Source organism: Prenolepis imparis, unplaced genomic scaffold (genome assembly GCF_030444845.1).
Source record: "Prenolepis imparis isolate NDT839.2.m4 unplaced genomic scaffold, iyPreImpa1.0 SCAF_2, whole genome shotgun sequence".
NCBI lineage: Eukaryota > Metazoa > Arthropoda > Insecta > Hymenoptera > Formicidae > Prenolepis > Prenolepis imparis.
In genome coordinates this window covers 18,689,649-18,716,991 of record NW_028141160.1, presented here as the reverse complement: position 1 = coordinate 18,716,991, position 27,343 = coordinate 18,689,649, and the positions used below count along the sequence as shown (strand labels likewise).

The following is a 27,343-nucleotide window of genomic DNA, read 5'->3' as shown; positions in this document are numbered from 1 at the left end:
TAATCCGGTCATCCGAACCGGCCATTTCGATCGATGAGTCATGACACTTAGTTCTTCGCTCCACATTTATTGATCTGTCCCCCACCGAACGGATCGATCGCGTATCGCGACGAAATGCCCTCATGTGCATAATTCCTCTCCGGTATTCGAGTTGCGAAATGTCGACGGAATCGCGTCGGCGACCTCGTTGTTGACGGCACGAACAGGAAGGAAACGCTATTTTTCACTTTTAAGATGTCATCTTAAGAGATTGCCCTCGCAAGACGTGAAGACTGCGACAGTGAAAAATGGAACGAGGCGAGGACATTGGGAGGAAAAAAGAGATCGCGAAGTAACACGGAAGGCGGAAGCAACTCCGAGGCGATAGCACCCTCGATTAGGTTCTCGATTCGCGCGACGGCGAATCGGAGAGCATTACGCGTTTATTTCTTCCCGTCATTCCCCTCTGTCTTCCTCCGTTCTCGATTGGTCGCCTGCAGCGAGATGCGAGTTATTCGTCGTTCTGGGCAAGGATATAGACTGAAAACGAAGTTTCTCATCTGTGTTGGGGGGGATGGCGAATCGGGAATGATTTGTGAATCATCCACTTGTTAGGCGAAAGTTCCTCGGCTACTTTTTCCCCTCGACTCTGACGATATGGCGCTGGAAAACGTAGAAGGGTGTCGCAGTCTAGCGACGTCGTGCCTCTTCTCCTTCTCCCTCCGCTCGCTTTCAGACCTTTTACAACCTCCTTTTTTACGTTTTTTCTTCTCCTCTCCTTCTCCTTCACGAATCCGCTCTTTATCCTTTTTTTTTCGTACATTCCGTGTTATTCTCTCCCACGTTCTTGCCTCCCTTTTACGTTTTCCTCCTTTTCCATTTCCGCGAACCGTGTTTTCTTCCGTGTCGTGTTTTTTTCTCTATCCTTTTTTCTTCGTTTCCTCTCTGCCACCTATTTTTCCTTCGCCTTCCTTGCCTCTTCTTCTCTCACCCTCGTTCCATCTCGCTTCGAGATCGGGTTGGGGTGGATATAGGGTCGATCTGCGTCCTCCCCAGGGCGACAATTACTTGTAATACCGTTGGTCTCTCGGGGCCGATGGGAACTCGATGGGGCGTACTTTCCCCGTAAGGAAAAAAAGATATTACTGTAACCCACATCGAGTCCGGCGCCGCTCCCTTATGGAAGGAGTCACGATCTGTCGCCCTTGTCTTATCGCGGCTGACATGTCTGATGATCTGTCAGGGATCTTCTCTTCAATTAGATGTGCGTATGTCCTGTCTATCATGTGAAGGGTGCATTTATATAATTGGACCCCGGCGGTGATTGTAAATGTAGGTACTTTGAATTTGTACCATTTGACGAAAGAATATTATTGCAAACAAATTATCGATGATTTTTCGTGTATATAATATAGAATTTACTTTTAGATTAATTAGTAATTTATTTAACTCACGGATAAAGTTTATATATATTCTTTATACCTATGTATCAATTTAAATCGTTGCTAAATTAAAAAAAAACTTTATTTTAAATTTATTGAAAAATATGAAATATATTTTTGAAAGCAATTGATAGCATATTTATTACCGCGCTTTCGAGAGTCCCAGTCTTAATCTTTCACTCATTGTCAAATATTTTTACGCACAAAGAATAGATGAACACTTTGATCAATTTCTCCAAAATCGTATCCCTCTTAACATATCGACTATCAATTCGCTCTCGGCCGGCATTCGCCTCGTCGAATAATCCACATCCGCGAATTCCATCGAATTCCGGCCACTTCCGTTAATTAATGAGATCGAAGCCGCGGCTCATTCATCACCGAGGCGATCGTACCTCGTTCGCATCGGACCGTTTCGATATATACGATGTAAACGACGTGCGCTCGCGCATCTACTACTCCTCGCGACGATGACGGCAATTTGGAATTAATTGCAAATTCACTGAGATCACGCTGGCTGACGCGGAGGTGATTAATGTCCCCGCGGTAATCCGGGGACCGGCTTTCCCGCTCGTCCCCTCCCTCCCCGACGATCCGTCCGTCTCGTCCGTTCTTCCGGCCATCGCAACGCTTACGTATGGTAAGTGCTGTGGGATAACAGCCTCGTGTTTCGGATAACAGGGAATATCACCCACGGGGACACCCGACACCAACCCGCCGCCGTCGTCGTGGCGGGCCGTGACAAACGCACTCACCGCGGATTATACGACATAATCGTTGGAAACCCGAGCGGCCCGACGAGCGCGCCGGTAATTTTCCTGAAATATTCACGGAAGATTTCAGTGTCGAAGGACGTTCACGCTCGTCGCTACGTAACGGGAGACAATGACGGAGGGGTGATTGTGCCGGATTTAACGACGGTAGATTACACCGTGTTATCATACCGCGTGTGGTGATTTCAGTAGACATTGGGTGGCTGCTTGTATATAAGTCAGAGCCAACGCTCTCTCTCATCCCGCGAGAATCAGAATTTAATATAATATCACTCTTCTATTTTCTGCAAAAAGATATCTCCGTTCAATCGAAAATTTAATTTTTCGATGAAATACCTAATATACTTAATAAAATATACATATGTAATTGAAGAAAAAAAAATATAAACATCTTGTCATATTACATTAATTTCGATACTGCAAAAATTTTGTATATTTCGCCTCGATTTTTTTTTAAGCTAGGAGTTTCAATTTACATACAAACGAAATAATAAAAATCTTATTTGGATCAAAATGTGTGATACGCGATTCTCGGTCTCTCGCGTTACGCTTGATGTTTCCGTGAAAAATCGTTGTTGACGAAGTATCTTTTTTTTTTTTTGTTGAATGCAGAAACCTTGTCGGGGAAATATCCGCATATCCATAATATAAAATATTCAAAAAGGAATTCCATATGGCGCGATCGTTCCCTGTAATGCTTCGCAACGTCGAAGCGAGAAAACGATGTAGACCGTTTATTGCCCTCTGGGATTACTCAAGAGCCGATAAAAAATTTACCGTTATTCTCTGGATCTTCGTTAAAACGCGTAAATGCACCCAACAGAGCATGCTGATCCTTATAAAATCCAGTATTAAAACAGACATACATTCATCTGCATAATATTACATCATAATCTCGTAATATCATAATCTCACATGAGTATTTCTATTTGTCTAAATATATTACATATACAAAGTATTATATTATAATAACGTTATATATATATATAATTAGATACGGAGTTTGTGTCTTATAATAAGAGTACAATTTTTATTCCGATAAAATTCTATAATTGCATATTTCGCACAAGAGAGTCGCATAACTGAATTATTACATAAATTATATTCGAAATTAGATAAGTCGAGTTTCCCGTCAGCATTTATGTGACATTATTCACCGCGTTCTTTTACGAAGAGAGAGAGAAAAATAATTTTTATCGCGACTACCCGATGCTTTCCATAAGGTAACTCGATCGATGGAAAGTTAATTGATTCACGTTTCGCGAACTTACGAATAATAGCGCGTTATACTCAGGCATTACTCAGCGTTAACATTCCATACCGTTTCTGTGAAGTGCACATTGTGTCGATTTAGTAAATCGTGCCGAAGTTCAACTTAACTTTTCGAAACGAAAGGAGCGCAGAGTTTCGAAACTCTCGAATGTCCGCGAACAAGACGTTAAGGCCCGAACGTGGGCCGCGTTTAAACTGGAAATTTTGTATATACTGCATAATACGACCTTATTATGTTAAGGTATACGGCAGACCTACGACGTGGCCTCCTTCGCGGGGAAGGGGTTGGAGGGGTGAATGCATAATATAGCGCTGCACCCACAAATACTTGCTCGATAGCGTAGGTGGAGATTCGACTCTGTATCCGTCGAAGGAAGCAAGGGAGGAAGGGAAAGAGAGGGAGGGAAAATGTATAGGAATAGTCGGTACGTGGTAGTTTCGGTGCTCCAGTCGCGATATCGATATTCACGATTCGATAACGTTCATATTTTCTCTACTACGACGGCTATCCGGTATTATTGTTGCAATAGGAAATAATAAAAATGTCGCTGTGAATATATCTCTTGCTTGCGCATTCGAGGCATGAGCTTTTTGCGAAGCGAATCGGAGCAATTGATAAGCAATTATTTAATGCATCTTACGTTTTTATGCGTATACGTGAGTGGCTTATATATTATATACGTATGTATATGGAATAAAAATTGATCTGACAAAAATGATACACTTGTGTTACGAGAAGTTATTTTTTTTAATTTTATATATATAACAAGAGTAAAAGAAAGAGCGTGTGTTTTACTCGATTAGTATGAGAAATACCAAATAAGCATAAAGTAGTACGCATTTAAAAAAAAATTACTTAATTATTTTAATAGCCGAGACGCTTCGAAATTCGTAGATGTAATCTCTCTCTTTTCGACGTCGTTTAAGCACGCGGATCCCGCATTTCATCCCGCGGCACTCGCGAGAAAGAGTTGCTCAGAAGGCAGAAAGCAAATCAGGATGAGGTAGACGCCAAATGACGCGTATATGTATTATAATTTTCCAGCCTCGGTGTCTGGCGACACCGTAACGGCTTTCATCGTCAGATATATACATGGCGTTGACGTTTTAATAATTTCATTCCCCGCGTCAAGAGCCCCCATTTCCCTGGCGCCATCGCGAGGCATTTTCCGCGAGAGGATCGAATCCGCCGGTCCCCTTTCTCTTCTCGCCTCGTGCCGGTAGATTCAATTCCAACTTGCAGAATTGCATGCGCCGCGACGCGACGCGCGGCAATGTAATTCCGCGCGATTCTTCGGGAAACTCGTTAATTCCTGCGAGAATAAGACTTTTCAATGGCGGTGGAGTGCGCGGAACGCGACGTACGGAAAGTTCGTTATGGGGGATAGAAGGAAGGGACGGAGGGAGCGTCGTCGTGCCGGATAGATAAATAGGGTGAAGCGATCGAAGGGAGAGAGCTAAAGAGAAAATCACGCGTCCTCGAAGCGCTTCGGATGCCGACTGTCTCTCGAGAGAGTCTGGCTATTGATGCAATTTCGAATTAAAAGTTTCGGCTCATTGGAATTCTAGATCTTCGTGTGATTACAGCATATCGTTCATGTTTAGGATTTTGTTTAATTATTATTTTTTTCTTTATGTAATAAGCAAGATTGAAATAATTTAATCTCTGAATGAGAGAATGAGCGCAAGACTTGGATTTTCTCGACTTTTCCTTCATCCCTTCTCGTCGCTGTCGCGGTGAAACACTCCTCCATCGAAATACATGAAACAGAAAATCGCGCTGAGAGAATTTAGCGCATAAATCATCGTTATCGCTTCAACGACGCTTCGTTTATCGACAAAAGACCCGCTACGTCGTTGTACGCCGCCAATTTAAACGCGCGGGAGCTCCGTCGAACGAAAACACGATAACGGCGATGTCCATCCTCGTGTCGAACCGCGCCGGTAGGAACCTATTGTCGTTATTCTCCTCGCGCCTCTCGTCTCTCTTTCGTGAATTTGTTCTACTCGACGGTGCCGTGAATCTCCGACGGTAAAAGTTGCCTATAGAAAACTCCCGGATTCCGTCATTAATTTTCCTGTGCGCGAGCGGAGGGTGGCGGAGGCGGCTGGGCCATAGTGAAGATAGTAGCGTCGGTGCCGCTGGCATTGAGCGATCATCTCATCTACCCGGAGAAAGTTAGATGAGGAAATTTGTCCTTGCGATAGGTTCACTCATAGTTCACAAACTTCGGTGGAAGGCCATGGCTGCTGGGCTATATCGGTCGCGCGCGCGTGTGTATGTGTACGTGTTCTTGTGTGTCCATACGTGATCGTACATAACTAAATCCGGTATATGCGTGAGAAGTCTTCGTTACTGTGGCGACACCCGCTACGTCGAATCCATTCCCCTCTCTCTCCCTCGTCGTAGACCACCATGGAGATTCTGGTGGAGAGTGACTACCCGAGAAAAGGAATCGACTAAACCCCTTGAGAATTAATATCTCGGTGGGGAGCAAACGACCTAAGTGCTTCAATAATCGTCGGAGCGGTTATAAGAGAGTAGGAGATAAAATCATCCCCGTTCATGGATAATACAGTCGTTCGCAATAACGACTACATCGTTATATTTTTGTTATTTTATTCTTAGAAAAATATAAATATACACGCTAAAAATGTATATTATTAATTCTCGTTATTCATTTATTTCCATAAGTTCGGAAGTTGTATCGAGAAATATAATAACAAAAAGAGGAGAGAAGAGAAGAAAAATAAAGATATCATAATACTCTATTATTATTAAGATATACCTTTACGAGAATTTTAAAAGAATCTCTTGCAAGTCATTACAATCATATCTATTCGGGGCATTGTTGAGGCATCAATTTATCTCTTTCTTTCCGCGCCGTCAATTTCATCCTTAAAAATAAAATACGATATGTAAAAAATATATATATATATATATATTGGACACACAATATACAGGGAACGTGTCACGATAAGGACGAGGTATGAGAGCCTCGCTTGAAGGCGCATGTTCAAAGAGACGCCTCCTGCTTTATAGGAAACTTGGGATCAAGCGCTCGTTTATCAAACCGAGAATTACGGACATCTGTCCGCTTTGGAACCGCGCCAAATTGAGCGAGCGTCCGCCTTCCATCGGCGAGTACTTGAGAATCGATGGAATATTACGTCCATACCTGCCTCTGCTTTCGTTTGATTAACGACGATTAAAACTGTGAGGGATCCTTCGCATTTAACGCGATTCAGGACGGCTGGCATGATCTGATAAAGTGTCCGAAGCTACCCTTGTTTTACATAACGAGATTTTTGCTCAAAACAACTCAGATAAATATTAAAGAGTATTATTTTTAAATTGAATAATATTAAAAAGCGAAATATCACTTACTTTTGGCAGCGTGAACGTCATATTCTATGTGTTGCGTGTATAGAGTTTTATGTTATACAGAGATGTCTGTAATCTCGGAAATCAGGTAGCGCAATTAAAAAAAAAATTATTTTTTTCTCTCTCTCTCTCGTGCAAAAAATAAACAAAAAATTATATTATAAAATATAATATAAAAATTGTATTATAAAATATAATACAAAAATTGTATTATAAAATATAATACAAAAATTGTATTATAAAATATATTATAATACAAGATTGTGTGCTTAAATTGTCTTTTTTATAAAACTTGTTAAATAGATGTATTAATTTTTAATTCCTTTATTTAGTACAATTTTTCAAACGCGTCAATAAATGAATAGCATAAAGAATGCATATTTGTACGAAGATAATAAGCGAATTATTGCCCAAAATCTCTCCGTATAACAAGGTATTCCCGCAAGAGCGTTTCCGAAATGAACAAGTTATTACGGAACGAGAGGAACGTGTAAATTCGATATGAAAATTTGATTCAAAATGGACAACGTGTGAGAGCGTTTGCGCACACACTTGATCCCATGTGGGATGTCCCTTGACGGGCCGGATATCTCATAGCCGGCGCATCATCCTCTCGCAGGTAACATCACGTAAATGTAATTATAGTTAGGTCTGCGGAGGCCAAGGATCTAATTACACGGTCGTCCAGATTCCGGAACTCAATGATGCGAGTCCATCGAGGCGTAAGCGCGTATACGACGTACGGGAGGACGCGACTTAAGCGAGGAGAGGATGCAGGAAGGAGGGTGGCCGGTAGAGACGGGCGTAGTAGTAAGGCAGGAGGTCGGGATCAGAGGCTCGTTTATCAACCTCGGGATTCCAGACGTCTGTCCCGTGTCCCACGGGATGAATTTATCGGTTTTATAATTAAGCATGGCTCGGGCAATACTCCGGCGCGAGTGTAACTCTCGCACGGTAATTTATATATCTCTCTTCTCCGACGAGAGAGAACTCTCGAAATACGCGTGCGCTTCGTTAACTTAAATTTCGCCCTTTGCTTTCTCTCTCTCTCTCTCTGTTCTGATATTATCTCTCCCGTCTTTCGCTACGTGTTTCGCACGTAAACATTTTTCGGCTATCTAGCTGCGGAGGATAACGAACGAAACGAGATAGGGAGAAGTTTGCGCGCAAAGAATTTAATCTGATCTCGCTCTCACGCTCCGACGCGTTTAAATGGCTTATAATGCTCAAATAGACAATTGAATCGTTTTGATAAGAAATACAATATGTATAAATAGTACAAAATTAAACTTACGTTTGCCAATTAAATTCTAATTTAGAATAAGTATAATACTTGGTGCACTAGCGGATCCTGACGTCGATAATGGGGGGAAAGGGGGGGGGGGGGTTTGCAAAATTATTTTATTTAATATTTTTGGTTTCATAATTAGCTTTTATTCCAGAATCAACGACGTCGAATGTTTGTTTTTCTTTATTTATATTTTTTAAACAAATTCAGCAAAATTGTTTCTTTTAATTTGCAAGGGGGAGGGTTTACCCCCCCCCCCCCCCTACCCAGAATCCGCCAGTGTATATATATATATATATATATATATATATATATATATATATATTATATAGATATAAAGAATTTCTCGCCTAATTATTTTCATGCAACAAAATTATCTCATCATTTCGTCCTATGTCTGACTTAATCTATACTTAACTCCTTGAATGCGTAATGAGTATAATTTCCAGTGTATCTTATACATACATATTGTATATATTATATAGATATAAAGAATTTTGCCTAATTATTTTCGTGCAGCGAAATTATCTCATCATTTCGTCGTATGTCTGACTTAATTTAAACTTAACTCCTTGAATGCGTAATGAGTACAATTTACAGTGTATCTTATACTTTTATATATATATATTTTATATATATTATATATATATTATATATATATATATATAAAAGTATAAGATACACTGTAAATTGTACTCATTACGCATTCAAGGAGTTAAGTTTAAATTAAGTCAGACATAGGACGAAATGATGAGATAATTTCGTTGCACAAAAATAATTAGGCAAAATTCTTTATATCTATATAATATATACAATATGTATGTAAAATATACACTGTAAATTATACTTATTACGCATTCAAGGAGTTAAGTTTAAATTAAGTCAGACATAGGACGAAATGATGAGATAATTTCGTTGCACAAAAGTAATTAGGCAAAATTCTTTATATCTATATAATATATACAATATGTATGTAAAAGATACACTGTAAATTATACTTATTACGCATTCAAGGAGTTAAGTTTAGATTAAGTCAGACATAGGACGAAATAATGAGATAATTTTGTCGCACAAAAATAATTAGATAAAATTCTTTATATATATATATATATATATATATATATAATATATACAATATGCATGTATAAGATACACTGTAAATTATACTCATTACGCATTCAAGGAGTTAAGTTTAGATTAAGTCAGACATAGGACGAAATGATGAGATAATTTCGTTGCATGAAAATAATTAGACGAAATTCTTTATATCTATATGATATATACAATATGTATGTATAAGATACACTGTAAATTATACTCATTACGCATTCAAGGAGTTAAGTATAGATTAAGTCAGACATAGGACGAAATGATGAGATAATTTCATTGCACGAAAATAATTAGGTGAAATTCTTTATATCTATATATAATATATATATATATATATATATATATATATATAATATATATACATATATATATAATATATATTATATCTATATAATAAACTTAATTTTAAAAAATTTAAAAGTGGAGAGATGAGATACGAACAGCGCAGTTGCTCTGATGTGTAGCAAAATAATCTAATATTTAGATGACCATATTCAAGTTTTGTTATAAATGCATGATGGGATATGTATGTAGAGGAGGAATCTGTTTCGGATCTGTTATAAATATGTCGAGTTTTGACAACGTGCAACTTTGTTAATTAAAAACGAGCACAAATGAAAGATGAAGTAGTTATAGGTGAGATTAGGTACTTCGATGAGTAATCTTGCTGTCGTTTGCTAGTGCTTTGCCTATCTGTGGAATGGGTAATGGAAGTTTGATTTTGTCGCGAGATGAAGCTACGGCATCTCGTTAGCGAGTCCTCTTTCTCTCTCTCTTCCGTTGTTGCTGTTTTTCAGCCCTAGCTGGCACTAAAGCGACCCGTTATATGATCACAGAGTATGAAATATTCGTCCGCGTGGAATTCTGCGGGATTCGATCGGCGGACGCGACTGCATTGGTCGATAATGAGAAGCTATGGACGTGCAAATGACGAGAATTAGAAACGCAATTTTCGAGCATTTTCGAGTATTTACATACGGAAATAATGTCGACGAGTCGTTATTTCGCAATGAACTTTCCTCATTTAACCTGCGTTTAATTAAAACATTTTGGAAATAACGAGAAACATATGTGTTGTTTTCTGCGTTTAATTTACATAGAAATTACTGTAATAGTATAGGCAACACATGATTAGTGGTGTGTATATGTGAAACGCGCGTGTGTGAACTTATATATAACTCTATCGTGGGCATTCTGTAAGATTTTTAGAAAGACTCGCTAAAACCATTCATCATAAAATATTGTTAGGACATTTAAAGATCTTAACGAGTTTCCGGGAGTATTTGTGTGTAAAATAGTAAGACCAGGCTGACATTTTTTATCGGATGAATATATATTTTGAAAAAAAGACGAATGTTAGAAAAAAACTTGGCGGAGACCTTATCAAAATGGCTTTGCCATTTTGGTTTGTATACGGCGCTTTGCGAATTACGTTCGGTATAGCGATAAACGAAGCCCTTTGCATGCGGACTATTTTCAACGAGAACGTAATTCACATTGCAGCCGCGGCCACGAGACGTATACGGTTGACCGTATTATGGCACGTCGGAAAGCCACGCCGGAGGTTTCTCTGCCGGTCGCAGGCCACCAAACTAAATGACGAGCTTCGAGCTCGGGTCTCGGATACCCATCGCCCCGAGAAACACGAGAGAGGACGACTCCGTTGTTGTTGTTAGCCAACGGCATTTGCGTTCGCGTACCAGCGGCGCTATACCAACGCGCAAGTAATTACTATGAAATGATTGAGCCGTCACTGCCTGTGGAGTACAGGAGAAATCCAGGTAGTTATCGCAACTGTTGAAATCCCGGAGTACCGTTCGCGGATTTGAGTTAGGAGCATCGAAAGAGAGAGACGGACAATGAAAGACGGATGCGGTATGCGGCAGCCACAGAAAGACGAATAGGGAGAAAGGGAGAGAGAGAAAGAGAAAGAAAGAGAGAGATCGGGAAAACGAGAGAGAGAGAGAGAGAGAGAGAGAGAGAGAGAGAGAGAGAGAGAGAGAGAGAGAGAGAGAGAGAGAGAGAGAGAGAGAGAGAGAGAGAGAGAGAGAGAGAGAGAGAGAGAGAGAGAGAAAGTGAATACGAGCCTAGTATGGAGTTTGAGGCTTGTTTGAACAGGCTGCAGCTTCCAGAGAGGGTGGACGGAGGGTACCGGGGGTTGCTATGACGATCACGCCCCATCGAATTACGCGAAAATTGCCCTACGTACCCTCGACCCCTCTTTCTCCCCATTCTCCCCTCGCGTCCCACCCCATTCGTACCTCACCATCCACCCTTCATCAGGACTTCAGTCATTCCAATCTCCTCTCCCGTCCCCGTCGCGTTGCGGATGTGAGCGAGGATAAACGGCTCGCCGAATTGTGCCTCTCGATGAACCTCCTTGAGCTCGCGATATCTTTCGCCGAGACGAACAACGCTCCAAGTAAGCGAGTCTTAAGTCAATGTTAAGAATAGACGGATCTTTCCGCCCGCTGTTTGTCTTAATTACCGTTATTCTTGTTGCCGGATATGCGGTGTATATTCATTATTCGACGTTTGACTTGATACGTCGACATACATATATGTGTATGTGGTACGGAAAATAAGAGTAAAATTATTATCGAGATTATAAAAAATAAAATAAAATAAATTGCGCATAAAAATTATTAAGATTTACAGATGCATTATTAATTTAAAAATCTGTTTATGATCATTAAACTGTAGTATTTCCTGTAGAAAATTATAGACTTTTGATTGCAGCTGTTCTTTACAAAGATATTTAGCCTCATAAAAGATTGTAGTTATTGAAATAGAAGAAGATAAAGAGACTCCAATTATTGTGTTAAAGTAGTTTCAAGAAGTTATAATATGATATAAATGAGCCAATTTATATTCATGTAAAAAGAGCATTAGTAAAGTAAATAATCAATATAATAATATTAATATTGTAAAATAAAATGATAGTTTATTTTTAAAAATAAAAATATAAAGAGTTATAATTGAAAATAATAATGCAATTATTCTTAATTTATTAAAAATTGAACATAAAATAGCATAAAAAAAATATAAAATATTTGGATTAAAGATGAATAAAATTGAAATTGAATTATAAAACACAACTTTAACAATACAAAACTATATAAGATTGACTTTTGTATATAAGAGATTGAAACAGATCGCGATGTTTATTTTGTTGATAAAGCCAGTAGGAAATTGAGGAAAATAATTTGTGGAATCCGTCTATTCTCTATCGGCAATACATAGCCACTTTCATCGGTCAAAGAAACTAATTTCTCCCGTGCGGTTCAGATTTCCATTATCGTGCACGAGGGCGTTTTCATTTCCTTACAGAAGTGTCTGCCGTGTAAACAGAGCATAATGGAATATATTGAAGTCGAGAATATAGTTTGGAAGTTAGAGAGAGATGGGGAGGAGAGAGGGGACTAAAATCTTGATCGACAAATGATGTAAAAGGACAAAGTAACTTAGAAAGAAATATATCCAGCAATTTATATGTATATTTTAACATTACATTAATATACTATCTACAACATTAATATTAATAATTGAAAAATTTGTTTACTTATTTTCTATAAAGTATGCAATTAATATTTCACAATTAATTTAAAAGTGTTTTACATTATTTGCTATCTTCACAATGTAATCGCGATGTAAAACATTGCGCAAGTAATATTTCGCGATTAGTTTAACATTATTACACGATACTGCATTATACAATGCACTCGCCATTAAGGCGTTAACAGTGTTGAATAATTTACCTGGCGTTATCTTTAGCGTAAACTTACTTTACGTCACAGATGGAGCACAATGCCGCGAGCGAAATAATGGAAGCCTCGCGCGAGCGATAACGGGCGTTCTCCAACTTTGACTTCTAATCGCTCGCAGACTTCGCGGGGCCATCGGATTCGGTTAGAACTTCGCCGCTGTTCCCCGTCAAGTAGTTCGCGCCCGACGTTCGGTAACCGCATCGTTAAGCCGCCTCGATTTCCGCGGAGATTTCCGTCGGCAGATTTAAACGTCGATGTCCGTCGTTACGTTGTCGCTGAAAGAGATCGGGTTTCTTTTTTTTCTGTCCGTTCGGAGCAATAAGCCCCGCTGGCGGGATTAAAAGATTACAAGGTTCGATATATATCGGTGGAGGACCGCTCTCGGGTTTCTAAGTAAGCACTGGGTACACGTCGCACGAGATTCCTGCGGGAATTCCAGCAATCCTTTACGTGACTACCTTCCGACCTGGTCCCTTACTATACCGAGGGTGCCGAGGGGAAGCAATGTTTTCGCATTAAGGATAAACTGCCCCACGTCCCTACGGTCCGTGCGAGCCGAGTGTCGCCAAGCCGCTGCAATTTATACGCTTCTGGCGCCAATTAACTGGACTTGCGCGTAATAAAATTAGTATTGCACGATTAGACCCTGTCCTGTCGCCGGGCAACGAGGTTAACTCGATGGCGGAATATTGCACCGGCGGTCTCGTCGAGAATTCTGAAGAAGTTTTACCAAAGTAAATACAAGGTGGAGGATTAAGCGAAAATAAATTGTCCTTTTATCGAATATGTAATTGATAGATCCGCGGATGAGTATCGGCGAAATTAAAAAGGCGATCAATGATTTTTGCACAGAAAATATTTAAATATATACATATATGCGAGTGATCAAAATATTATTAAAAACATATGTAGAATGACATGTGTGAGAATTGACTTGCATCTTGAATTAAAATCTTATTCACTGATTTCACTCAATTTACCTTAATGATTTTCTCGGTTGTTATCAAAAGTTATTATTATATCCTTTCGAATCGTATTATTTTTTAAACGTAGATTTTTATTTTATACGTGATTCTTTGTTCTCATTATCTTATAATTACTGTAGTTTGCTTCTTTGTTATCTTTAATAATGATGCTCTTCATTGTCTTTGATGCGAGTCAGAGAATATGTAGACAATGTATGTACAAGATACATCGCGTACAGAGTATATTCCGAGAATTAAGAAATAAAGAATAATATCGGGAGCACTAGAGGGAGGGAAAATGTATACATAGTGAAGGTAAAGGAGTGGAGGCAGACGGCACGTTATAGAGGCAAGAGATTTCATATTTCATGAAGATAACGAAGACAAGTGATGCCTGGGGCATCATATGAAGCTCAAGAAAATGAATAAGGGATTGGCGCTGTGATATGTATAGCGCGACAGAAATGTTAGAGATGACTGTATATAATGCATCTAATTATCATATCGCAAACTATATATTATAAACAAAGAGAAGAAATAAGAAAAATAAGAATAAAGAATAAAGAATAAGAAAATAATTAAAATCTAAAAATCATTCTCTATATATAAAAAAACGATCCAAGAAATATTGACAGATAAATACATAGTTAAGTTATAAGCATTAATTAAATATTGCATGATCCGTTTAACAGAATATATTCCAAACAAATGAATTAAATCCAATTTAGCAGCTACAAAGAATACGAATCATTAAGGGAGAGGAGCGAAGGAAGGGATGTGAGCTCATTGTAGGCGTCAGACGCTAGCGTCTAAGGGAATATGGATGCACGTGGACAGACAGCCCGTAGACGGGCAGCGTTCGTGTACACATGTTAAGTGCGTCGCGCCCTAGAGCGAGTATATTGCGTTAACACCGAGGGCGCAAACACACCCTTGCCTCGCGTTGCACCCTTTGTACGGCGTTCTTGTTCTCTTCGCGGTAGTACAGTCGGGCTAATAATTAAAGCGTTAAAACCGCTCGTTAAGCCGTCATTTACGTCGCGGTCGCGTAATTCTGAAAATTAATGCGGGAATAATCTTTCGACGATTGCATACAAAAGACGCGCATAGTTTTGTTCAAGATAAAAATTTCAACACATCTAAACGATACTGTGTGCATTGTAATCTTTAAATTATAAAAAAAACAATGTTACATGGAAAAGCTTTAAATGCATAAAATCATTCCGTTAATTTTGTGATTGAATCTTCAGTCAATAGATGTTTAATTAAAGATTTAATATTTATAATTTATTATCAACAAGTATATAAAAAAATAAACAATTCAAATATTTTTAAAAAATTTGTGCTTGATAAAGGAATTGTTATTTTTTCAACGTGTTATTGTTTCTCTTATAGCTAAGGAGAATATCGAATATATTCGCAGTAAAATTCTTATTAAAACAGTTTCAATATCTATTACCTTTATTAATTAATCTCATGTACCACCGGTATCATTGCATCTCCTCCTGGTACATAAATGACAACGGTTAATCGTTAAGAACGATCCTCCGCGAAGGTTTCTTCGCTAACCGCTCTCTCTTGTTATTAATTCATTTGCTTACGAAGTAACGGTTAGGGAGGGATAGTCAAAGACGACGCTGGAATGAGGGGTGATTAATTCATCGTGTCGTCGGAAGTGGCATTAAGACGCCTCTCGTATAAATGTTGTCCGAAAGACGAAGAGGCGTCGCTTTCGCTTCTCGGGCAGCGAGTCGTCTATCTCTAAATATAAGAGCATTAGCGGTTATATATATATATATATATATATATATATACATATATATGATTGAGATATTATGGGGATACTAAGCGTCCTTTGCGTGCCTCTAAAGAGAGCCCTGCAAGTAGATGCCAAGAGGGATGTTAAGGGGTTTCCGCTCGCACGCACGCAATGTTCGCAATTCTAAGCTATTTTTCATTTTTTTTATAAAGAATTTTAATTTCGCCCATATATAAACTAGCATAACTTCCTATGTAAAGGTTACTTAGAATTAGCTAAAGCATATTACATTTAAAATCTATTTTAAAATTTATTTTATTTTTTATTTTCTTTCTCTTCTGCGAATAAAATTAATAAAATAATTAATAAAAAAATTTATACATGAAAAAGTCATTCGATTCGCCTAGACCTAGCGTGTATCGAGAAATTCTTAACATACCGCGAGTCTCGTACGCCGTTGTTGCCAAAGACTTCGGTTTAATTTCTTGCGTCTATAGGTCATTGGTCAGAAGAGAAAAAGAACCGAATCAAAGCGTAAACTCGAAACTTTCGTCCACCACAGTTCAAGCGCGAGGGTACTCAACGGCGAAACGGAGGGTGGACACGCAAAAAAGACCAATGGTATTTCGTTATTGCACACTGAAAGAGGGAAACCATAGGAGGAATCTCGTAAGGCAAGGCATCTCGCCAGCCTCCTCCACGCGATGTGATTCCTTTTCGCCTCTCTGTTTTTCACGTATAGCTATCACATAAAGCGTGCAGATATCATATAAAGAAATATTATATAACATTTTTATGGTATTTTTGTATTTCCAATAAATTTTTTTAAATTAATTAGATGTAATTTAAAGTAATTTGGATCAAACATAACTGTTATTAACATGAAAAATTTGGTTAATTTAGTCTACAATGAACTAATTGACGAGATATATAAATTAATAGATATACATAAGAAATAAGAAGAAAAAATCGGTTTCCATCATAAACAAATAATTTTTACGAGAGATAAAATATAATTGTAACTTTAATTTTACTTTATTAAAACTATCATATTTCATATTGCAATTTTATTTGTAATTTTATCAGTTTATATACGAATACTTGTGTACGGGATGAAAATTATTCATTCATATATTATCATCATTGTACCGAGTGAACAAGATTTTAATTTTTAATTTGAAACTGTACGGTTAACAGAAATATATCACTGCTTTTCCAAATTTAAATTTAAAATGAAAACAGGTATATCCGTGAAAGTGACTCGGAAATGTGTTATTTTAATCGACCGTTCGTATGATATAGGATAAAACCGTATGGAATCAATCGTGTAAAAGATCCACCGGAAAATTCCCATAAAAATTACACGATCGGTGCCTCGAGTGTTTAGCGACACGTGACTAATTTCGTGGCTCACGCACCGATGGATATCGGTTGGAATCATGTACTTTCGGTTACGTGGAAATGTTCGCGATATAACTACGTTTCGATGATATTTGCTTAACGTGTTTTCTGTTAATTTAAAAACAAGGTCCGCATTAAATTCATTATTTTATGACAATTAAAATCCTTTTGTTATTCTTTTTAAAATAAGCAAAAGAGTTTGATTAAGTAAATTTATATGAATATTTTTATGATCAAAAAATGAAATGAAAGCATTTGATAGTAATAGATTCCTCAACTACAATTAGAAATGCATTAAAATCTAAATGCTCCATATTATATTATGACTTTATTAGCGATTATATTTTATCTCATATAATGTGTGTGTGCTAAATAAAAAGAGAAAATTGACAGTATATATAACTATTATTTCGATCAAATCACATTATCAATTCATATTTATTGGCATCAAAAAGTTATAGACAAGTATTTTATTATATAGAAGCTAACAGTAAGATCAATTAGATCGTTATGTATAATTTTTATACAATTTTATTAATTAACATTAAAATAAAGTAATTCTATAAATCGACTAATTTCTCTATAGGGATATCAGACTAAAGTTTCTTGTTTATCGAAATGAACATGGGCAAACGGGAAAAGCGTTTAATAATGTTAACAGGGCGTTAAAGAGGATAAGAGGACCGATAAGAAATATCACGTCTAAACTTATTAGCGTTTCGCAACATACGCCCGACTGATTCGCGATATATTGAAACGTATCTCGAAAATTCCCGGCGCCACGATTAATCACCGAAGCCGCGATCGGCGGCGTTGACCCTTTTCTGTACGCTTCATGCCGCGTTTATCATCGTACTTTTCGCATGGCCGCACATTTTTCATCGCTCACGCGTATCCAGCCGAATCAACCGGCGGGCTCGCTCACTGGAATAACACAAGGACGCGAATAATACGGGAGCCGGGAATAATTCCGGGATAAATCAGCCCGCCTTCGTCCTTTAATATTCTCTCTCCCCGGTGCTGTCCGATAATACAAAATCGCGGCATAATTTCGGTATAAATCGAGGGCGGGGGAAACGCGCGAGGGTGAGCATTCTCTCTCTCCCCCCTCCCCTTTAAAAGCCACGGGCGTTTCCTTCCTGATGTCGGACGATAGGATTTCCCGGTGTTATACGACTTCCTTTTCATCGACAGCGACAATGGCGTTCGTCGTGGTATACACTCGTCGCCTCTCTCTCGTCGTCTCCGGCAGAATCCAAGTGTTCTGTACACGGAAACACCCGCGTCGCACATACATACACGTGCGGGCGACACGTGGAAGATACGGGGAGAAGGTTGACGGATCGCAATTCACGCGACACCGCCGTGTCGGGCGTCATGGGCGTCGCCGGGGAGTACGACGCACCCTTGGTCTCGAGTACTCTGTACTCGGAATAGAGAGGGACAGGTTCGCGTGAAAAATGTAACGGAGAAATTCGTCGTTAATTAGGAGGAGTGCAAACTACGTGATAAACTCATTAAGAGCGCATTGCGGTTTAATGAACCTCGCAAAGTCCATTTCGCTTTAATAAGAAAGTATACTGAAAGTATATACTGCAATTCACTGAGGGGGGGCCTAAATGCAATACGCGTGTTTAAAGTTTAACGTTGCAGGTATAGCTGTCGTAATTAATTAATAAAAATAAGTGGAAAAGTTTCCAAGTTTTCTTTCGTAGAGGAAAATTTTCGCTTTCCCCGAGAAAAGTCATGTCGACGCCCATGACTACGTTTCTCTCCTGGATTCGAGAGGGACACGCGACGAGTGGAACGGACGCTTCTTGGGCAAACATTTTTACGCTATTACGGGAATCCGAGACTGGATATTAAGCAAACGCTTACAGCTGCAGAAAATCGCTCGAACCCTACGTGTTACCCTTCTCGTTCTCTCCCGGATAATGCTGGACGGGGAGAATCGAGATTTGCGATTCACCTTTGCGAATTTTCATCGAGAAATTCGTAACCAGCGAAGATAAGAAATGCAAAATACATGCACAATCGATAGCTATCGAAATTCTATTCAAAGGATATATTCATAATTACATCGAGAATAAATGCTGCTATTTTTTTGACGCTTTATTGAAGATAATAACGTTTGTAATGGAAAAGATATAATTCCATTGAATAATTGGAAAGTAATTCGACTGTTTGAATGTAAATTTGTCAGTAGATAATATTGATATATCGTATCTGATTTTGGATTTTATATTAATATAGTTATAAATCTTGTTTCGTGTTTCAAAATATATTTGTACCGTTTCGTTCTACAAATCAATCTAGATTTGTTTAGAGATATTGGCCATTTCTCTCTACCGGGCACGTTTTGAGGGCAATTCCGAGAGACGTGAACGCGTTTAGTTCGGGCGCAGTTGATTTATCGTGGGAGAAAAGGGCGGCGCGCGCGAATAAAAGAAAAGGGTGGCTTTTCGACGAGTGAACGAGGCACTTCTGTCAATTACTACCCGTCGCGTAGGTAGAACGGTGAAAACACGTTTTATCCCTGGCAGCCCGAACGCGACGGATAGATGTCACGTCATCGTCACTCCCTCCCTCAGAAACGATTAGGAAGCAAATGGCGTCCCGTCTCGAAAGCACCCTCGACATCGCGTTCTCGATTCAACCGCATCGTCATTAAGTTACCGTCAATTAGGACGAATGCCCGGACGAACGTATTCAGTATGAAAAAGCTCGCGTGCCTGCCTGAAGAAAATCGGAAATATCATTTATCTTCCCTTCTCGAGAGAGCTTTAACTGTCTCCGGTATTTGTACGGGAAAGTTTGTTAAATGGAATCTTTATAAAAAAAAAATAGACATTGATATTACAATAAATCTTCTGTAGAGAGGGATCATATTGGATTATAATAATAAAAATTTTTATCCACGATTTTTAGAATAAAGTAATTGTCAGAGTAAAGAAATTAATTAATGTCTAATTATGAAATTACAGCGATTTGACACTCTCGCACGATCTCTCTATCTAACAATGTCAACGACAGTGAATAACTACTCGCGTGCGCGATGCTTGAATCAAAATAAATCGTCCACCGTAAACTGAGGCACTCTCTGTAATTAAAGGGAAAGGTCGGAATGATCTAAGAGCTGTTCGAGAGTCCCGATATAGAGACCCCGTCGCGGTATCTCTTACGCAAGTGGGAAACGAAGAGGGACAGACAGAGTACACGGGGTGTGCCGTGCACACGCGTGCACGGTCCATTCGTCTCGTTCATGCTTTTGTCGCGATTTACGTATATATGTATATATAGACGAAAAAAAAAAAATAATAAATTCAGAGAGAGAGAAAATACGCGTGCGATCCCGGCTTCGCCACGGGGGTACGATAGGCAGGTGTCACGCCACCGCGGGACCCCCCGTCGCGACGATTACGACGATTACCGGTGAGCCGAGAGGGCGGAGTCGCCTTTCCGTTGACATCGCATCACGAAGCACTAACCGGGTTATTTATGCCACCTCGTAAAACTTGTGGCGTGCCTGAACACACTACTCGCCGTTCGAGGTGGGCCAATCTCGAGTGTGACAGAACGGGGGGTAGGAAGGGGATGGTTGGTACAATCGTGCTTACCCCACACTTACACCCGGCCAGGGTCTCCTGTGTAACCTCGACTCGGGGTTAAAAGTTACGAGATAGACAGCAGTAAATACGAAATAGACCGCGACGCGCGGGATTTAACGTGAAATATATATTGCATGCGCCGGCCGATACGCATTCATATATATATATAATGTTAATATGCGCAATCGTATGCGGCACATACGCGACGAAGGGACCGCGGGTCTCCCGCGGCTTTTCCGCATGAGTTATGGGTGCCGCGTTATTTTTATTACACGCCAGATTATCAGGCGGCGGACGATAACCGGAATAATTTTTACGTGCGAAACGTGTCGACTCGCGAGAGGGAAATTTGCAATCGGAGCACGAGCGTAAATAAGACTTTCCTCAAAGATTTTCGTCTCTGTTAAAAATCATCGTATTTACCCTGCCCGCGAAAACAATCTGCATGTTTCGCGATAATGTAAGATTACGCTGGTCCTTGGAGAGAATTTTTTTTGAAACGTGACTTCTTCTTTCAGTTACCGTATTCCATGGAGCTGGATTATGAGGTGGGAGTGATGCTGGGTGGACCGTCCTCCGGGACGTTGGCGTTGCTGCCACCGAGAGTTAACGTCTCCGCGAGGGGCGAGGTTCCAGTCACTCTGCAAGTCTTCAGGATCAGATTGCCCTGTTCGGGGGTCGTTAGCGCAGAAATTCCTCTGGCGTTAAGATTGAATATCACCGCGCCGCCCGGTACTCGGTACAACGACACTATCTTGGTGTTCAAGAGGAATAAGATCTGCTTGAAAGGTACGTGTGAATAGCTACTTAGAGGTATAACTTCTCGCGCGATTATGTGTATAACGATTATCTGGCCAATATGGATCATTGTTATGCTGAATAATGTCGAAAAATGAAACACATCGCGGTTCATTATTTTTTTTAAATTAAATCACTGAAAAAATGTCACCGATTAAAGCAGTATCAAGATTTTTATCGAAGATCAGTAAGTATTTCTCTAATCTTCAGTGAAACACTCACAGTTTGCTCCTCCATTTGATTTTTATTAGTTCACTGATTATAACAGTAAGATTTCATGGAAAAATTAGCCACTACTATTTATTAATTAATTCTTTTTAGTGAGATTTTATTATTTGCAATGCTATATTTATAATTGAGAAATCATTGATAATACATTGATTCTCTTTAAAAGAGTATAAAACAGAGAGAGGGAAAGAGAGAGAGGTATATACCTATTTTATTGTTTTCGCGCATGAAATTCAATGTGATTTGAAATTCCATGATTTTCATGGCAGCCAAGCATTAACCGAGAGTCTAGATGCGGATTCTAGATTTTTTTCTCTCTTTTTTAAAGGAATGCCGCGTGTTCTCTCCTTCCGCTTGTTTTATTCAGAGTCCCTGAAAAAATCATGACAGAGCGCACTCGCCGTTTATCTCACTTAAAATATGAAAATGCTAAAGTGTGAATTATGTAACTCTTCCGCTTAGCGGTGTTTTTTGCGTCTAATTAAAATTGCAATTCCTCCTCAATTCTGAATAATGTTTACTTGACCTTCTGAGAGATTTAGATTTATTTCTATTTCACGGTTCATTAATTTAATCGTAATAAATTTGATTATAATGCACGCGCGCGCGCGCGCAGACACATATACACAAAATTATATATATTAAATCAATTTCATAATAATTCATAAAACACGCACATCGATATATGATGACAATGTCAAATCGGCGCGAAAGATTTGTGAATTTCTATGCGCTATTATTTACTGCGCGGTGATATTGATCTACACAGTGCGCTGTATGAAGATCCGTATCAAAAGATGATACTATTCAAGCTTTGTAATCTCTATGTGACATACGGTTCGCTTGTTTATATATAGTATATTCTGCGGTACACACGCGAGCGAGTCGCAGCCGGAACGCGCCTTTGTTCATCCGTACTCACTTTAGCGCTAGTCTGTTGATAATTATTTCGTTTACGTAATATCGGATTTAATTAGCGCGTTCGTGAACCCGACTGAATACCTTCGTTACGGCGAGACAGTTTCGACGTGGTCGCGATTAAAACAGAAGCGCGCATTCATTTCGCGTCACGCGCAAACTCAATTTATCCACGCGATTTATGGACTCTGGAGTGAGCGATTTTTAGTAACTTTTGACGTCGTGATGGCGAGCGTTTTTAACGTTGAAAAAAGATGACAATAATAGGAACAATTTTTGAAATGTGCGAAATAAAATGGCCGCGATGAACCATTTGTGCATATGGCAAAATATATTATAGGAAAGAAATATAAATATCCTGTAGTTGCATTTGAATGTATATCGTATATATTATTTATTTTTATTAAAAAAAAATTTATATACCGCAATATAACGCTTGTATAATCTAACAATATTGTTAAAAGTATTATAATTAATTTTTTTATTTACTTTATTATAATTATTAATATTTATTTTATTAAGCGAATAGCGATCAGTTCGGAACAGTGTTTCCCGACAGTACAGGCTTCTTGCTAAAATAAATACCGTTAAATTATAAATACAATGCAGAGCACGCATAGTCGTTTAAGTAATTATGTTTAGATAATGGAATTACATATACACGTGTAGTTTACGTTACGAGGAGAAATGAAAATGTTATGACGGACGCGAGCGAAGGTACAAACGTAATTTCCGTGCCACTTCCGACAAGGGTGCTCGTAAACTTGTACGCATGGTACTTCACAGGCGGTTCTCTCGACTCCGCAAATATCACGCGACCTCGAAAACGTGTGTTTTCTAAAAAAACAAGCCGCATGGAGCAAACGATGAATACAATCTGGCAAATAACCCCCGATATTCGCCCCTCTCTAGCGTTATAATAGCTTTGCAAATACTTTATACTGATTTTGTGTAACCAAAAATGGGTTTTGTGCACAGTGTTTTCGATAAATATAAACGTTCCACGAAATAAATTGAAACCACACAGCGATGGATTTATTCATCTTTTTAATTAAGAAGAGAATTGATGAAAACAAAGAATTGAATCTCGTAGAATTAAAAAGATAAAAAATAGAGACATTTTAAAATTGAAAATAGGTTTTTCCTATTTTGGACCAACAGTTGGCCGTGATTTTATCGTTCTCTGCAACAAAATTATTAGATATGAAATTAGAACACACATAACTTTTTAAATAAATTTTATTGGAGTACTTCATACTTGATATTTTATTTTATTTTCTTATAATAAACATATACAGTTTTGTCTTATAAAATTTAGAAAATATACACGCGTTTACGCGAAAATATACATAAAAAATAATTTGATTATAAATAAAAAAGAGAGAAAGGGAAGCGGAAAGAGAGGGTGAGAGACAGAGAAAGAGAGAGAAGTCGCAGATCCGGATCCGGTTACCGAAGGAGGCGACGGTACAACAAAAAGCAATTCGCCGAGTAAAATTGAATCTCATCAGGGGTCGGTGTATTTAATGAAAGAGAAGAGAAGGCACCGAGAAAATCCCTCCTTCGCCGAAGATCAAGAGGGTCGACCGCGTAGGAAAGCGAGGTGGACAAGGGTACAGGGCGACGGGAAGGAACGAAGAAGGACGAAAATAAATAAGCACCACCGCGGTGAGGACCATAGTCGCGTCTTGGAGAGCAGATTTTCTGCTTTGTCGAATTTGCTTCTTCTTTGTCCCGTTCCCGCGTGGCCAAAGAAACCAGGGGCCTGGCTCCTGACGAGTCCTTCGGCGATCGTTTCGAGCTCGAGAGATCCTAGCAGCAATCTGAGAGCGCCTCGAGATCACTCGAAAATAATCGAATTCTCTACACGGAACTCTCTATACTCGTGATGACATTCGCGAAGGAGATCACATATATTGAAGACCATTGATGTTTCAAATTGAAAAAAAAAAAAAAAGGAAAGATTTAATAACGTAAACTGATTCTCTCTCAACTCTTAAATTTTAGTTATTTTATTAATATTTGAAATTTCAGTTTTTCAACAATTCGAATTCGGCGAGAATCCGCATATTAGATTTTTTTTCTGTTCATATTTTTAAACGACAATATATATTCTACGGCCTGTGTTTTTTACAGATTTTTCTGTGTTGTTTTCAAATATTTATATTATTTTTCATCTCAAATATCTTCAAAAAATATTGACGTTTTTTGAATTAGCGAATGGTTTACAACTTTTGCAAACATATAAAACTATATTTATAGAGTATTAAAAATATTTGAAACAAGTGGTACACCAGGAAGAATGATTTAAAATATATAAATAAGCACCAGATTTTACTTTTTTCTTTGAATTGTCATTGAATTTTTTAATTTTTTGTATTATATTATTTGTATTATAGAATAAAAAATAAACATATCAGCGCACATATACCAAAGGTGTAAATTTATGATTTACGCGAGTCTCTCAGCATGACTAAATTTGTTTCTAAAGTCCACAGAGCTCGCGGCGAATGAGGAAACGCGACTCGTGGAGGGTCACCCTGGTAATCCTCTAGAGACTTAATTCCGGTCCTCCGTAAATCTCGGTTAAGGTCTGTTTGACCTTAACTTTGATGGTAGCGGATAGCATAGCTCAGTCGGATTTAATTGAGAAGTCGCTCTTAACACGCCTTCCTGACTTTATAGTCGCTCTTTGAGTTTCGCGAGTGCGCGTCAATCGTGACAACTTATGTCGATAGGTGCTCCACTATTTGACTAGTCAGCGTGATTGGAGTTAAATAAAGATATAACAATATAACGTATTTATACATACTACATCATTTATATATATAATATAATATATCGCATAATATTAACTTGCATATAAATATCACACTCTCATATTCCACATATAATATACACGCAATATAAATATAATGGGATGAATAGCAAAACATGACAGATTTAAAACATGTATCAGAATAATTACATCATAAGCGTAGAAAAGGTAGTGATATTGCCGAGTGTATTAAAAATTTGATAAATATTGCGAAATCTGACGGAATTGCAATTTTAGCGCAAAAATAGTAGAAACGATTTTGAAGATGCTCGTCCGTTTCTCGGACGCATCGTAGCGCGCGAGAGAAACATTTTAGGAAGATGGAAGGACTCCGCAAAGGAACGATGCGAACGAGTTGCTCCTAAGATACTGCAGCGCAACGCCGAGGGCTACTACGATTTATTTAACTTTTTCTTTTCCTGCTGCTTCCTGTGCACGTCTCATCGCGCTCGAGCAAACTCTTTCTCTCGTCTCGTACCTCGTAGTTCGTGTTCGCGATGCTCTATCACGTAAAGCTGATCTGCTTGGTTTACGTTAGCCTGGCAAGAGCACGAAGTCTATTTCCTTCTTTTATGAAATGAGCGAGGGAAAAAGAGAAAAGAGATAAATATCAAGGCTTATTAGGATCCTTAACGTATTTGTCAAAGTGAAAAATTATATTTACTTTTTTTTTTTTTTTACAAAAAGATCAGTATAATATATATAATAATGTAAAATGAATAACACTGAATGTAAAATTAAGAACACTGGTTAGTTGAAAAATAAGTTTTACAGTAAATTTCAAGTTACGAATCATTGATAATTAAAAAACATGGAAAATTGAAGGACGAAAGATATAACAAAATCATTTTCCAGCTCCATCGTTGACAGCTTGTCAGAATTATAATTGAAAGCTTAACACAGAGATGAGATAACAAAGAGTTTTATAATAAAAAAGTTAGAATTTTATTTCTTTGAAGTATGACATTTTTCAGAATAAAGCAACAATAGCTCGCAAGCGCGGTAACAGTAATTTAATGCAACATTAATGGATGATGAATCGTGAAGTTTCTATAGATAAAAGGATTTCGGCTTTCGAGTTTTTAGTTTTTCTCTTGATGAAAAGGAAGGTAGAAGAAAGAACTACGCGATGACTGTGTATTATGTCGACAATGTCTTAATTTTCGTCGTGAATTTTCTTACGCCGCAGACGGTATGTATTTTTAAAGCACTGTTATTTTTACCGCAATTACGACTTGACGAATATTTCAGAGAGTGCGTCGTATCATTTTCTCTTTCTGTAACCAACGTAGATGTCACTTACTGGAATTACTCTAGAACAAAGAATTGCGGCTTTCAAATAAATATAGAGAAAAAAAGCATCCAGTTATTTAATATCCGCAATGGAAGAACCCCTTAATCATCGGAAGATAACAATTTACCAATTTGACAAAGTTTGGTGCCAATCTTTTTCGAAATTTTCAGATCTTTGCCTTGTATTTCATATTTTCATTATAGTAAGAAGAAACGGAGCAAGATCGAGTTTCCGTAATTAAAACGCTCACTAAATTGAAGAAAAGAAGCTATTAGAAATTCGCCAAGAATGTACGTGGAAATTTGATAACCCCGCGAGATTTTATATATGCATATATATGTGGAAGAAATAATTATTTACGCGCGCGCGAATTATAAGTCAGGAGAGAAACAGAATGTGAGATAATGAGGAGCGAATGTTGTTCGTTCGCATAAGAAGATAAGTTAGCGAAGAAATGGAGAGTTTTAGATTTCAGGCGAGCAACGCCTGAAATTGGAGGAACGCATTTAGGGATTATACGACGCTATAATCTCGGCAA

The 27,343-nt window shown here is 38.4% G+C and overlaps 1 protein-coding gene and 1 long non-coding RNA gene across 2 annotated transcripts in view; one reads left to right on the top strand and one right to left on the bottom strand.

The window, feature by feature from the left end:
• Positions 1–27,343, bottom strand: part of LOC145932522 (uncharacterized) — a 147,668-nt gene that overhangs the window by 43,506 nt on the left and 76,819 nt on the right. The gene's annotated exons all lie outside the window — the stretch shown is intronic.
• LOC145932514 (tyrosine-protein kinase Dnt) overlaps positions 1–27,343 on the top strand; it is a 79,039-nt gene that overhangs the window by 30,034 nt on the left and 21,662 nt on the right. The window contains exon 3 of the mRNA XM_083031503.1: positions 21,268–21,538. Within this exon, the coding sequence (XP_082887629.1) occupies positions 21,268–21,538 (271 nt within the window). The remainder of the gene's footprint in view (positions 1–21,267; positions 21,539–27,343) is intronic.